The sequence below is a fragment of the Lotus japonicus genome, chromosome 3 (genome assembly GCF_012489685.1).
Source record: "Lotus japonicus ecotype B-129 chromosome 3, LjGifu_v1.2".
NCBI classification, from domain to species: Eukaryota; Viridiplantae; Streptophyta; class Magnoliopsida; order Fabales; family Fabaceae; genus Lotus; species Lotus japonicus.
This window is the reverse complement of record NC_080043.1, coordinates 50,270,824-50,284,367: the sequence shown is the minus strand read 5'-3', so window position 1 is coordinate 50,284,367 and position 13,544 is coordinate 50,270,824. Positions and strand designations below refer to the sequence as shown.

Sequence of the window (13,544 nt, the reverse complement as noted above, 5' to 3'; positions counted from 1 at the left end):
AACACCATTATTTAATACATTTAATACTTTATAACTCAAGTGAGCTTTACATATATATATAGATAAATGGGGTTAATTTAGGAAAAAATATACAAAACTATTGCAACTAACTAATTCTAACCACTTTTCTTAATCCTAGAGAATTAGGTAAAAGTGACTTATAATAGGTGACGGAGGGAGTATACCATGAGCAGAAGTGCGGAATGCAATTTAGTGTACACCACAGTTTAAAATGCGGTAATTACTATGCATATCGCATATTAAGATGCAGAATGAAATTTAAACTGCCACAATTTACTCTGCAGTTCACATAACTCGTGCATTTTACATACATCATATACTTAAATGCAGTATTACTTTTTTAAAAGTAATTCCGTATTTTGTAAATTCAAAATTACTTTTTCAAAAATAATAACCTGAAAAATGCTAAACTTTATTGATGATACATGAGGTTTGCTCTTTTTTATATTCATATTAATATGCAAGATTCTTGGTGGGAATAGCGGCATCAACAGATGCAATGTCTCAATATGATACAACTGTGTCCCACATAAATTAGTAATGGCAATAAGCACTGTTATCTTTGCCAATGCACTTGTTTCATTTTTCATCATTGGCATCATTTTCTTCCATTGCGTGATTATCTTCCACTTGGCATAGAGGAGGATCTTGGAACTACTTCTATTCTAGAACTGAATGGTGCTGAAGAAGATATTGAAGCTGAGGGTCGAAGGAGGGGTGTAACAACCCTGCTTGAAGTTTCATTAGCAATGGGTGAAGGGGTAGATGTAACAGTTGTTACAGGTTGTAATTCTACTTCAGTGACTGTGGCAAGTTCTCCGGTGGTATCGACTAATCGATCATCATCTTCAATGTACAGCACAGTGCTTGTATCGGTATGAATGGTGGAGTCATCAGGGAACAAACCATGTCTTCTCTTCCTTCTAGCTGCCTTCCCCCAACCATGAATTGTCTCCCTTATCCTCTGTGGAATCAGTGCTGCTTTATAGTTTGTTCCCATCTGAAGTAAACAGTAGGGAAGATGTTATTGCACGAGACCTGAATATGGCAAAAAAAAACCGCCTTCACAGAAATGATACAGGATGTGTTTGAATATCCATTGACACCAGTGTACAGACATTAGCATTCACTTAAAGGAAAAAAAGTGAACAATGCTCTTCATGTGGATTATATAAAAGTTTATTTACATTACAGTTAACTGTTACACAAATACACTCACCGCAACAACCCCACTTCTCAAGCAACACAAGATAGAGAGATATTATTCATTATTAATAAAGAAAAGTCATCTATAGTTGCTCTTTTTGAGAAGGGAACATGCTAGTGCGTGTTTTGATCAGTGACAATTGATTTTGGACAAAATTGGTTTTAGCAAAATTTATCACTGTAAAAGTGAGTTGAACATGAAGTGATTTATGGTTGGAGAGAAAAATGGTTTTTGAAGGGTAATGTTGTGAAATCCAGTTGTAAAATCTCAGAATCGATTGTGTTGAACAAAGAAGCTACTAACTCCAATCTTTTAGCAGAATTGAGTTTAGGGCTGAAATCAATTCTTTAAAATGACTCATAAACATCTTTATATCCAGAATTGATTTTACTCTTTATGAATTTCTTTCGTCGGGGAACCAATCTGATAGGTACTCAGGGTTAGCTAGTTAGTACTTAGTATTAGATGTTAGTATTTAGTATCTTTTATCAAGACAGCATTAGATTTTATATTTTATTAGGTTATTTGGTTTAGTATAAAAAGAGGTGAGTGTACCTTTATTCGGATGAGTTTTCGAGAGTATTGTTGTCTGGTTATTGGATACCAGTTTGTAATTCTGGGGAGAGAATTTGGCATCTCTCTTTTATCTTCCTTTAATTCATATTTGGGAATTAGGGTTTTCATCAATAATACTTCTACATTTTCTGGGTTCTATCACAATCACACACTTGTAGCCATGTCTAAATGAAGCCCAAGAATTAAGCATGCCATTTATATAACTCAAGATTTCCAAAACATGTCATATAGTTAGATGTAAAGCTGTTTCCTTCTTCTAGGTTCTGGGGCTACCTGTGTAACGAGTGCATAAAGTGGCAAGGTGCTGTAGCTGCAAAGAAACTGTCCTGCGAACCTGCAAGGTCGGATGCAAGAAAAGATAAAAGCCACACATGGTTGATTTAAGCAGAAATTCTTGGGTAAACTAAGCCAATAACTATTTCACACTGACATTTTATATAAAATAAGTGCATAATTTTTCATACCCCAAGAATAGCCTTAAATAAACAAGGAGGTGATTCCAAATAAAGCAGGAATTATATCCAAACTGCCACTGCAGTCAAAAGAAGACATTTAACTAGTTTAGTCAAATCAAAACACCTGAAGTTACAGTGTGTAAATCTTATATTTTACGGGTGCTTTGGAGATAATGAATCATAATCACAAGAATATAGTTTATCTTATGTAAGATTCACTTTAAACTTGATAAGATCCTTATTAGTCTATGGTCTAATTCTAGATCTTAACATGGATAAGGAAGTACCCAGTACCAAAAGAACGATGCCAATTCAAATGCATTCTGCCAAGGAAGAAAAAAATATCAGAAGTTAGAAAAATAACAAATTTTAGTACGAAATAACTGGACGTAGACGAACCATGAACAACCTGGAAGAGAATGAAGTGGATTAAGGATAGCAATAGTTCAGGCTTCTTAAACCAGAAAAGTTCATCACGGGGCCTTAACTTTACTTCTGAGAAGAAGCCATTAATTCCAGCATTCTCCAATGCCAAGGTTGCGATAACTTGCTGTAGCTTTGTTCCCACCAAAAGAACAAGCTATTGATGAACATTAACACAAGAAATAACATGACAAGGTTAATAGAAAATATGGTCATATGAGAAATACAAGACAGGGCAAGGTTTAGATAATCTTCAATTGTAATTCCGACACTCAGGAAATATCATAGATATAATAAAAAAAATCAGCCATGATGGGTCAATTAAGTTCAATTTAGACTGTTAAATTCCAAATTTCTTTAACTATTAAACTATCCACCATTTGCTTAACGAGTGCTTCTATTGATCTTCTTCACACACGTGCCAATCACCTAAGATGAACTCTACCATCTTTTTTATAGTAGAAGCCACCCCAATTTTCCCTTTTATGATTCCATTCATAATTCTATCTTGTCTTATGCAACCACACATCTATGGTAATATTCTCATCTCTTCAACATTGAGCTCACGTTCCTGTTGGTCCTTTATTGCTCAACATTCAGCATCACGGCATTGGAGAAAAGCTTCATGCAAAGTAAATACGTAATTATTTGTGTAGAAAATTAAATTTTAAAAATTACAATTAGGTTTTCTGACTAATCAGACAATCATAATGAATGCAATGTAGATTATCTTCAAAAATTTATTCAACAAGCTTCATGCAAACTTAATACGTCATTATTTGTATAAAAAAATAAATTTTAAAAATTACTATTAGGTTTTGTGACTAATCAAACAATCATAATGAATGAAATGTAGATTGTCTTCAAAAGTTTATTCAACTAATTTGTTGTGTATAAGAAATATCCCATTTAAGTAATAATGCCATTTTTATTCATGTCAGGTTCATCAACAAACATACTGTTCTATTCAAATTCCATACTAAAACTCACTACCTATTACACACAGCCAACCACTTGCCCTTCACAATGTCTGAGGTACTTACAGATACAGGAATGATAGCAATCCAGAAATAGAGATTAGATCCTGTATAAACCGCCAAAAAATATATATAAGTTACAACAATATGCAAAACCAACTTTCAAAAAAAAAAACAGTATGCAAAACCAATTATGATCTGACCACATTGTTTCAGGTAATCTTAGGAATTGAAGTGCGGGGGGGGGGGGGGGGGAGCTTTTGCCAAACGACAGATCCATAACAATGTTGTTCTTTTGGAGCAGTATGAGTGTACCTTAACATAACATACACCTGATTGTATAGGATACTAGCCTAGGTTTTGTTAGATCTAACTAATAGTTTGTTAAAGCTAGTTACAGCTGTCAGTTATAGCAGTTAGAATACTTCTTATACATCAAACACACTGTGTACTCAGGGTTGTCAATAGCGGGCTATTGCGGCGCTATAGCGGCGGAGCGTGGCGGATCAGGGGTTGGCCGCGCGACGCTGGAGGCTGTAGCGGAGCGGAAATCGCGTAGCCGCTGTAGCGGCCGCGATCGCGGCCAGAATCGCGTCTGAAACGGCGCAATAGCGGTGTGAGGAAGAAAGAGGGAGAAAAACCCTAATGTTCAGGTGCGAAAACCCCAAAATGCCCCATATTTAAACATTAGGCTAAACTTTTAAGGTTTAAATACTCTGAAGGTCCCTGAAATTGTCTGTCGTACGAAAATAAGTCCCTGAAATTTTTTTTTCCGATTCCGAATCCCTAGAATTTTTTTTTAATCAGAATAAGTCCCTACTCGTGTTTCCAGTCTATGTGGCTCAATTTTTGCTGAGTCATTTATTCCACGTGGCTTTTCTATTTTTTTAAATACACATGGATTAAAAAAATAAAATTAAACATTTAAATTTAAAATTAAAATCTTATTAACCTAATTAACCATAAATCTAATTAACCCTAAATCCCTAAAAAGATTTTAATTTTAAATTTAAATGTTTAAATTTAAAATTAAAATCTTGTTAACCTAATTAACCCTAAATCTAATTAACCATAAATCCCTAAATCTAATTAACCCTAAATCTCTAAAAAGATTTTAATTTTAAATTTACGTGTTTAATTTTATTTTTTTAATCAATGTGTATTTAAAAAAAATAGAAAAGCCACGTGGAATAAATGACTCAGCAAAAATTGTGCCACATAGGCTGGAAACACGAGTAGGGACTTATTCTGATTAAAAAAAAATTCCAGGGATTCGGAATCGGAAAAAAAAAATTCAGGGACTTATTTTAGTACGGCAGGCAATTTCAGGGACCTCTAGAGTATTTAAGCCAACTTTTAAAGGGCATTTTGGGGTTTTCCTGTCTTTAATGAAACGCAGCGTTGCAAGGAGGAATAAAAACCCTTATGTTCAGGGCGAAAACCCCAAAATGCCCCCCGATTTAAACATTATTTCAAACATTTTAAGGGCATTCTGGGGCTTTCACGTTTTTAATCTTCTTCAACCTTTGCTCCTGTGTTCTCCTCTGTTTTTCACGATGAAAACAGAGACCTGCTCCTTCCTTCTTCCTCCTTCCTCCTCCTCCTTCCTCCTCCTCCTCCTTCAGCGTAGCGGCCATAGCGCTACACGCTATAGCGCTATTGCGGATTTTGGGCTCGCCGCTACGCGACGCTATCCGCCATTAACAACACTGTGTGTACTCTTTACCAATAATACAATGATCAAGATCCAGTTCAATCTTTCTCTTTCTCTCTCTGTTCTCTTCAAGTAGGAGCGAGTATATCGATAAAATCAAGGAAGATATCATAAATTACTTTCAATGACCTAGATTTTTCATAATAATCTATACCTTTAATGTTGAAAAGCATGAAACCAACAACGAATCCCCAGAGAGGACCACTGCAAGAGATTAAACAAAAAAGACAGGATTATCAGCTTTCAGAATTTTCATCAGAACCAATTTAGGAAAAACAAGCAACAAAAATATACCAAGAACAATATAATGTCCAAGACGTTTGAATTAAGCTATATTCTTTCCTCCTTGTATCGATTATTTGCAATGACTGCAGACTGGAAAACTAAAACTTCCACTTAAAATAATTTGTGCAAATGAACTGATGATTTATTTTTCCAATATTTATTAAAATACTGGTCCTCTTCGGAGATTAAGATCAAGCACAGTACGTAAAAGTGCAGAAGATGTCTTATTATACTAGAGGACAAGAAATTGACGTCCAAAAGAGATATTGAAGAAGCTGCAATTACAGTGACTGCTGAATCTCAGCTATTACTAACCTCACACCAACTATCCTTGGGAATTCCTCTTCCATAGATCTGACCATGTAGCTATGGAAATCATATTTTAATGAAAGGTTGTGATTCTGCTAAGAACAAGGAAAGCAGAGTAAAGCAGTTAACATTCACAAAAAAGCAGTGTATACAAACCTGACATACAAGTACCATGTGACACTTCAAGCCAGGTACAAAAGGAAATTAAGAAGGAAGATCATTAATATTGTTAGTCTAAGTAGTATAGTTTGTTTTTCTATTAAATTAGAACAGAAGATTGTTATTCTTTTACTAGGAAAACATAGAAGTTTAGCCATATGAGAGCTCATGCACCTTATCATATAGTGAGATAGGATTCTAAATATAAATAACTTATTAGCAAAGCAACTTCGAGAAAAACACGCACAGACACTGAGATAAAAACAACAATAGGTAGCCTTTTGAATAAAAGTTCAAAACCATTTAAACCTAAAACAAATTATTGCATTGTTTCATACCATGATGAAGCCTTTGCGAAGTGTAAGGTAATCAGCACGAACCACGGAATGCCCAAATTGCCGGAAAAAACATGTCTACAGCTTGAGCAAAATCGAAATTAGATAGATACAAAATTTATAAAACCAGGATTTGTTCATTTGAGACTTCTTGCAAATACATGCTTGCTGAAAAAAAACTAGATGGTTCAAATGATGTATAAATAGAGTAGTTACTAAAGAGTATATGGTAATACTGAAAGATTCATATAAAGAAAGTTCGGCCTTAAAAGATGTTGTTGACAGCTATAAGAGATTCACACAATTATCCCTCGTGAATAATTAGCAGCTAGTGTTTACAGAACCACAAAAGGAATTCTCATATGCCTTACAACAAAAAGAAAAAAAGAAAGAATCATTAAACTTTTAATCTTATATTACTAAATATATTTGCTTGCTCAAGAGAACAACTTTGTAGTGATTTAGCCAACGCAATTTGTTTAGAAAAGCAAATAGATCAGAAGGAAAGCCAAGTAAGTCATGAAAAGATGGTAAACCCTTGAGTGTATTTTGATTTGAAATATTCTTTATATCTGTCTTCTTTCATCAAGTAAATAACTTAAGAAATTAAAGGCAAACATAAATAAAATGAAGCCAAATGAAATAAGGAAACAAGTGGAGATATGAAATTACCAGCCAAATGATGGAACTGTTTCTGACCAATGGATTTGATGGATGAGACTTGACAAAGGTTGATTGCCTTCGCATCGTTAACTGTCTAGTAATTTCTGTTGCAACAAAAGAAAAGGTCAACCAGCTCCTAAATAAGGTTTCAGTATGAACTACATGGTCATGTATTTTCTCAATTACCAATTTTCCCAAAAGCTTAATATCTATTTGCTATTTGGTTTGAAAAAATGCATTTTTGTTTTCATTTCCTGTTTTCACTTTAATTAAAAAATGTCACCTTATTTTCACTTTGTTTTCAATTTCAGAATTTATATAGGGAACAATGAAACTAGTATGAGCTCAAATAGTGGAAATAGAGAAAATAATATGACATTTATGTATTCAAAAGTGAAAACTAGAACAAAGACATAAAACATTTTCTCAAACTTAACAGGCCCTAAGTTATTAGGCGGAGGTAAATGAATTTATAACTTGCGCTGCGCCTTGCTCTGCCTTCGTTCTTCGCGGCCTTGGTCCTTCCTGTTCGTGGTAATTTCCTTCGCCAAGGTTCCCGATGCTTCTCTCCTAGCGCCACTCTCCTCCTACGACGGCAGCGCTCTGCCCCTGCTCGTGGTGTCGCGTCTTTCTGCCTCTGTTTTTCGCTGTGCTTCTCGAGGTGTCGCCCCTGTTTTTCTGCTCCGCTCATTTCAACATCTCTGTTGCTGTTGCTTGAGACAGTGACGATGAGCTCTAACTCCTTTCCTCTTGCGCTCTGTTCCTGGTCTCTTCCCGGCGTTTTTGCTTGACTTCTGCAACCCGATCTCGCTCCTCTGTTCTGTTCTGTTCGTGAAAATGGGCTCTGGTCTTGGGGAAGGCAGCGAGTGTGGTGATGGGGATGATGATGGGAACGGCAATGCAGATGGTGGTTTTGGGTCGGACGCTTTTTCGGGTCGAGGTGGGTCAGCTAAGGCTCGTGTGGCTCTCTTTGTGGATGGCATCTCATGTTAAACTCTGAGAAAGATATGTTTGAATTGTGTTCTCTCCTGCTGGAGAATTCTCATATAAATAGAATAATACTATCCGTTAAAACTAGCTAAACTGCCAGAAATGTATCCTACAGCTGGCTATTCTAATTACATGAATATGCTGACTTAACTGCTGACCTATTCTAATTAAGGGAGTAATTACAGAATATCACAGTTACAACTGTACATAAATGCAATATGCTGATTTAAATGACCAAATATGCTGAAGTAATAAACAATATTCTGCAAGCTTCCATTGACATCCCCTCAAATTGATGCTGGTGAATCTACAGGCATCAATTTGCTAATTAGGAAATTATGACGCTGACGTGTCAACGATTTGGTGAAGATATCTGCAATTTGAACAGATGTGGAGACATGAGGTAGAGTGATAACTCTTCGGTCATAAGCCTCCCAGATGGAGTGACAATCAACCTCTATGTGCTTCGTTCGTTCATGGTAAACGGGATTTGCTGCAATTTGTATGGCACTTGTATTGTCAGCATGCAACGGAGTTTGTTGTGATTGTGAGAAACCAAGCTCTAAAAGAAGACCACGCAACCAAATAATCTGAGCATGCTGCAGACATGGCTCGATATTCAGCTTCAGTGGATGACTTAGAGCCTGAGTCTTGTTTCTTGCATTTCCATGAGATTGGAGCATTTCCAATGAACATACACCAGCCAGTAGTAGATTTCCTTGTGTCTGGACATCAAGCCCAATCAGCATCACTGTAGGCTTGGAGTCGTGGTGGTGAACCAGCAGTGAAAAACAAGCTGCGGTTGGATGTATGTATTTAACATTAGATACTACCATTGGAGATGCTCTAACATAAGGGGAATTGAGTTAAGTTTTGAAGCTTATATATTGATGGCTGCATCCTTTAAGAACTCCTTAAAAGCTTTTAGAAGATCATTTTTCTCAAAAGAATTTACTTCTGCATAGATCTTCTAAGACTGCATAGAACGTGCTAAGTCTTATTAGAATGTGCTATAGTCATCAGAACGTGCTATAGTCATCAGAACGTGTTAACTGCACCGAATTTAAACTAGCACATTTTAAGTGTTTTGGAAAGTTGTTTACAACTAGCTTTACTGAAACATATTCTCATAAACACAATTCAACCCCCCTTCTTGTGTTTATTTTGCTTATTTCATGTAGATAATAGATCACTATAGGTGTATGCTACAAGGAAAAAGATGCAGGCTCAGTCTAGCAAGGCCTGATTAGTTATTTTTATTTCTTATGGAACAATTATGTATTTGGTGTGGCAGTTATTTGTTTTTGAAGGAGGAAAGTCCTAGTTAGGGTGAAAGCTTGTGTGTTGTTGTATTCTTGCAATTGTATTTATAACTCTAGTTCATAATAGAGTAATTGGTAGCAATAAAATCCTAACTCTGTTTGAACTCTTGAGTCTAATAGTATAGTCAATCAGAAAAATGGAAACAACATTTCAAAGGACCAAAGAGATACATCATACAAATAAAAAGTAGCTTATGATCAAAGGCATATTGAGAAGTATTGAGCTTACCAGCTAATGAATTGTGTCGATCCATGTGAGCTTCATTTTCCCACACTCTCCAACTGTGAATCTGGTTAAATAAAAAGTGTACTATGTCACAAAAATCGAACTATGTCAATATAAAGCCAACTAAATAAATAAAACATAGAAATATCTCAGTGAGTTGTTTCTTGTTATTAGTTTTCTGTTTATTGCAAGGTAAATTTAAATTGATTAGAAATATTGAAAAGCACGGTAGATACCAATTGACACTAAAGTTAAATAAGCTGAACAAAATTTTATTCCATAAAAAATATTTACAAATCATTTTCATAGATTGGTTCATTTTCATAAGTGTAATCACCATACTTAGAATAATATAAATTCTCTATGCTTCTTTACTTCTTTTTTTGATATTGTATAATTTATTCTAATGCATTACCCTATATATCATGCCAGGTCCCATATTTCTCCATAATTTTGCTCAGTTCAGTCATTTCGCATGGTGATGCTTCATAAGACATGATTGAGACACCACTTATCTGGTTAAGTGTTAAGTGGTAGTTTGAGTATTGAATTTGAACCATTTCTCATAAGGACAGGTTCCAATAAGTCACATAACATTGTTGGAGAAATCAACAATAGATTCTGCACTCTAAAGAGTATTCCCCAATTGAATAAGCCTAACTAGAAAGGAATTGAATGCGGCAAGAATCCTTTCAGTTAGCATATACCAACTTCAGACAATTGTGTGCCAATTAATTCTTTTGGTTACACAACTATATCAATTCTCAAATTCTTCACCTTAATACTATCATTAATTAGCCAAAAGTAGTCCATCAAAACTTTCCCAAGATCTATAAGGTGAAAAAGCATATGGTAGCCCTTCACTGACAACAGAAATATAATATGCATTGTATCAATTTTCCATATTTAGATTATTCAAACCTCTTTATGCCACTACTCCAATATTGTTAAAAAAAGAAAAGAACAAGAAAATTCAACAAGCAAACTATAATGATAAACGTGTGGTATTCTAGTCCCATCTACATATTAAAAACAATATCTGACCTTCACAATGGCTAACAACATTGTTAGGCAGCTGTAAGATATATGTGTTATCGCCATGATAAAAATGAATCGGTGCAACTGCTCTAGCCCCTCATATGAAAGAAATGGTTCATAACCCTGAGTAACATGATAAATTGCACATTAAGTAACATTATTTAGAAAAGTGACTAATAAAAGTTAATGATAGTCAAATTTAATACATGTGAAGTGAGGTATGTAGCTCATGCCTTTTTGCAGGAATTTCTATTTATTCCATCCAACATCCTCCCAAGTATGTGTGGATAAGCAGAAGCCATCAATAACTTACGTTCTTTGGATTCATTCTCTTCAGTTTCTTTATCAATCTCAGATCTAGAGCACGGAGCAAAAGCACTATTATAGAACTTCGATGGAATGCAAATATTGGCTATCATGCCCGAGGTAGCAGTAAGTAGGAGTGATATAAATCCAAGCAACATCAACTCTGAAGATGAATTTCAAAATAATGAAATTGATTAGTAAAGAGAGACACATTACATAAAATTAGCACAACATAGAAAAGTCAGTGAGGACAAAACATATCAAAATCATTTTATATATATTTGAAAGGATTTCCAGAAGAACTTAAATCTGTGCTACCTTCTTTCATCTTCTCCAAAGCTGCAAGCAAGGGTTTTCGATTAGTTTTCCCCAGCCACTGCAATCACAGTTAAACATAATCACAAATCAGAAATCATATCAAAGCTGATTTTGCAATATTTGAGTTTTTTCCTATGATAAATCTGTACTAGAATCAGACTGATATAAATCTGAATCCAATCGGATCATAGGAAAATAACTACCACTTATGGGGGAAGATTTATTTCATTATTAGGGGGAAATGATGTCTTTAAATTAGTGATTGTAAGAGTATCTAAGTGAAATATATTATTCTCTCATCCAAAATAATAGCTGACCACGAAGAACATTTTATTTGCTAACACTGAAAAGGGGATGATTTGGTCAAAAGTATAAGGAGGATGGCTGTTAGACACCATATCGGGTGCAGACACCCGAAATAAGAAGATTGGGAAAGGAAAAAGACAGATGAGAGATAGATATAATATATGATGTGATGAGATAGGAAGAGAGATAGTGTATGAGAGGTGGATGTACTGTTTAAAAATTAGAATTGAAAAAGAGAGCTTATTTTCAAACCAATTGATGCAGTTCCAGATAAACTTGTTTTAGGGGTGAGATCAACCCATAAATGAAGCTTCCTACTATGTTTAACTAGTTCTTAGGTAAAATACTCTTTGCTTTTCCAATTTCACAGTTTCACTTCTGAACCTCTAATCTTCCCCCATTCAATTTCATTTACATGTTTGATAGCATCTCTTTTAAGTTTTAAGTTTATAAAATGCCTCAAAGTAGAACAAGCCTGGAACTTCTTGCAGGTAATTTTTCCCTTGCAATATGATTAACATAAAAAACCAACACAGCTAAATAAAGAAGCTAGCAGTACTTACATTGCTTAAACGGTGAATGGAGCGCTCCACAACCAAAGAGACAGCAACAAAGATGCTCAACACAGTGGCAACAGACCACGTAGGAGTCAAGGCCAACGACCGTGCTTCTTGTACATTTTCTGCCATCTTGAAGTATCCAAATCACAGGCCAAACCTCAAATACAACTATGCCTTGAAAAAAAATCTTAGGCAAACTTCTTCAATGGACTTGGTCTCATTGGAGATCAACCTTGAAAATTTCACAAACAGGACTCACAGTACAATGTTTAGTCAACCTATAACTTAGTGGGAGATGACCCAATAAATAGAAATCCTAAAGCTGATATCTTTCACCAACAAATATTAGCACTTAGTGATCCTAATTCCTTACTTTACATACAAATTAAAGATGTGACAAAACAGGACCAAAAAGGAAGCTCCCAGTATTTCCAATCTCTTCACCCCTGATTTGAGCATAAGAAAGAAACAGACCAATACCACAGAGGACTTTGGCAAAAGCCCCCAAATGAACCTTGTGATTCCTCACTGCAAATAAAAAAAAAAAAAGCAAGGTTCTTTCTTTTCCTTCCAGAAAGCTATTTGTGAACTCTTTAGACCAACCCCATTTTCAAATCAAGCTCTTACACTCCGCAGGAAAATAGAAAAAGCTCATTTTTTACTTTGTCCATTCTCAAATCAGAGAAAAGGGTCACAGCACGCACCACCTTAAACACTGTGAGGAACCTGGAAAACTCAGATAATGAAGCTCTGTCAAGTGAAAATAAAAGCTGTGAGTGTGAGATCTCTCTCTCTCCCTCGATGCGTGTGTGTGATTAACAACAACAAAATGAACCAAGAAATGTACCAAACACAATGAATGAGTTCACCGAAACTACTTGTACTACTACTAGTCCCTATAATATAAACTGTGGACTGGAGGGCAATGCGCGTCTTTTCCAGCTGCAATTGCCAATGCACAGTTCAGTATCTTCTTCCCTGGGCCACCACTGCGTGCCAACTTGATGAGGACAAGGACAAGGACAAGGGTCATGGAGCACTAAAAGGACTTGGAGGACCAATGACAAGGGCTAGAGCTAAAAAGGCCAAAGAGACTCTTCAGCAAGTAGTGGCAACCATTCTTGAAGACAAAGTGGTAGAAGAGATGGAACCAAAAATCATGATGATCATTCAGGCCCAAGAAGAAGAGCCAGCCCACGCATAGGGGCTGCCATGTGATGTTCTGTTTTATTTTATTTCAATAAAAATGCAAAGGACCAATTGAATAAGTTGGATCCAAATGCATTATGTTGCTGAATTTTATTTTAGTGTGTTTAATCCACTTCAAGTGGTGTGTGTTTGCATGTGGCGCATG

General features: G+C 35.6%; 1 protein-coding gene across 2 annotated transcripts; it reads right to left on the bottom strand.

The window, feature by feature from the left end:
• Window positions 1-412: 412 nt before the first annotated feature.
• Window positions 413-13,158, bottom strand: LOC130743231 (MLO-like protein 11). 2 transcript variants are annotated; one of them, XM_057595376.1, is made up of 15 exons: window positions 12,194-13,158; window positions 11,325-11,382; window positions 10,934-11,169; window positions 10,707-10,823; window positions 9,666-9,726; window positions 7,134-7,228; window positions 6,465-6,539; window positions 5,974-6,059; window positions 5,528-5,577; window positions 3,726-3,766; window positions 2,669-2,839; window positions 2,547-2,582; window positions 2,269-2,336; window positions 2,078-2,138; window positions 413-1,021 (listed from the first exon to the last, which is right to left on the bottom strand). In XM_057595376.1, exons 1-15 carry the CDS (start codon window positions 12,317-12,319, stop codon window positions 641-643), a joined length of 1,662 nt encoding a protein of 553 aa, XP_057451359.1. In that variant the 5' UTR covers window positions 12,320-13,158; the 3' UTR covers window positions 413-640. The 2 variants fall into 2 exon arrangements, with proteins under 2 accessions (XP_057451359.1, XP_057451360.1); XM_057595377.1 differs by lacking the exon at window positions 12,194-13,158 and adding an exon at window positions 11,642-11,773.
• Between the last annotated feature and the right edge of the window lie 386 nt (window positions 13,159-13,544).

What these genes read in the sequence shown, in the direction of transcription:
- LOC130743231 (XM_057595376.1), bottom strand. Translation starts at nt 12,319, where the DNA reads ATGGCAGAAAATGTACAAGAAGCACGGTCGTTGGCCTTGACTCCTACG. An exon ending in TTTGGAGAAGATGAAAGAAG is followed by an intron (nt 11,170 to 11,324) that starts GTAGCACAGATT and finishes ATTCATCTTCAG; the next exon opens with AGTTGATGTTGCTTGGATTT. An exon ending in CATCGTTCTTTTGGTACTGG is followed by an intron (nt 2,337 to 2,546) that starts GTACTTCCTTAT and finishes TTTTGACTGCAG; the next exon opens with TGGCAGTTTGGATATAATTC.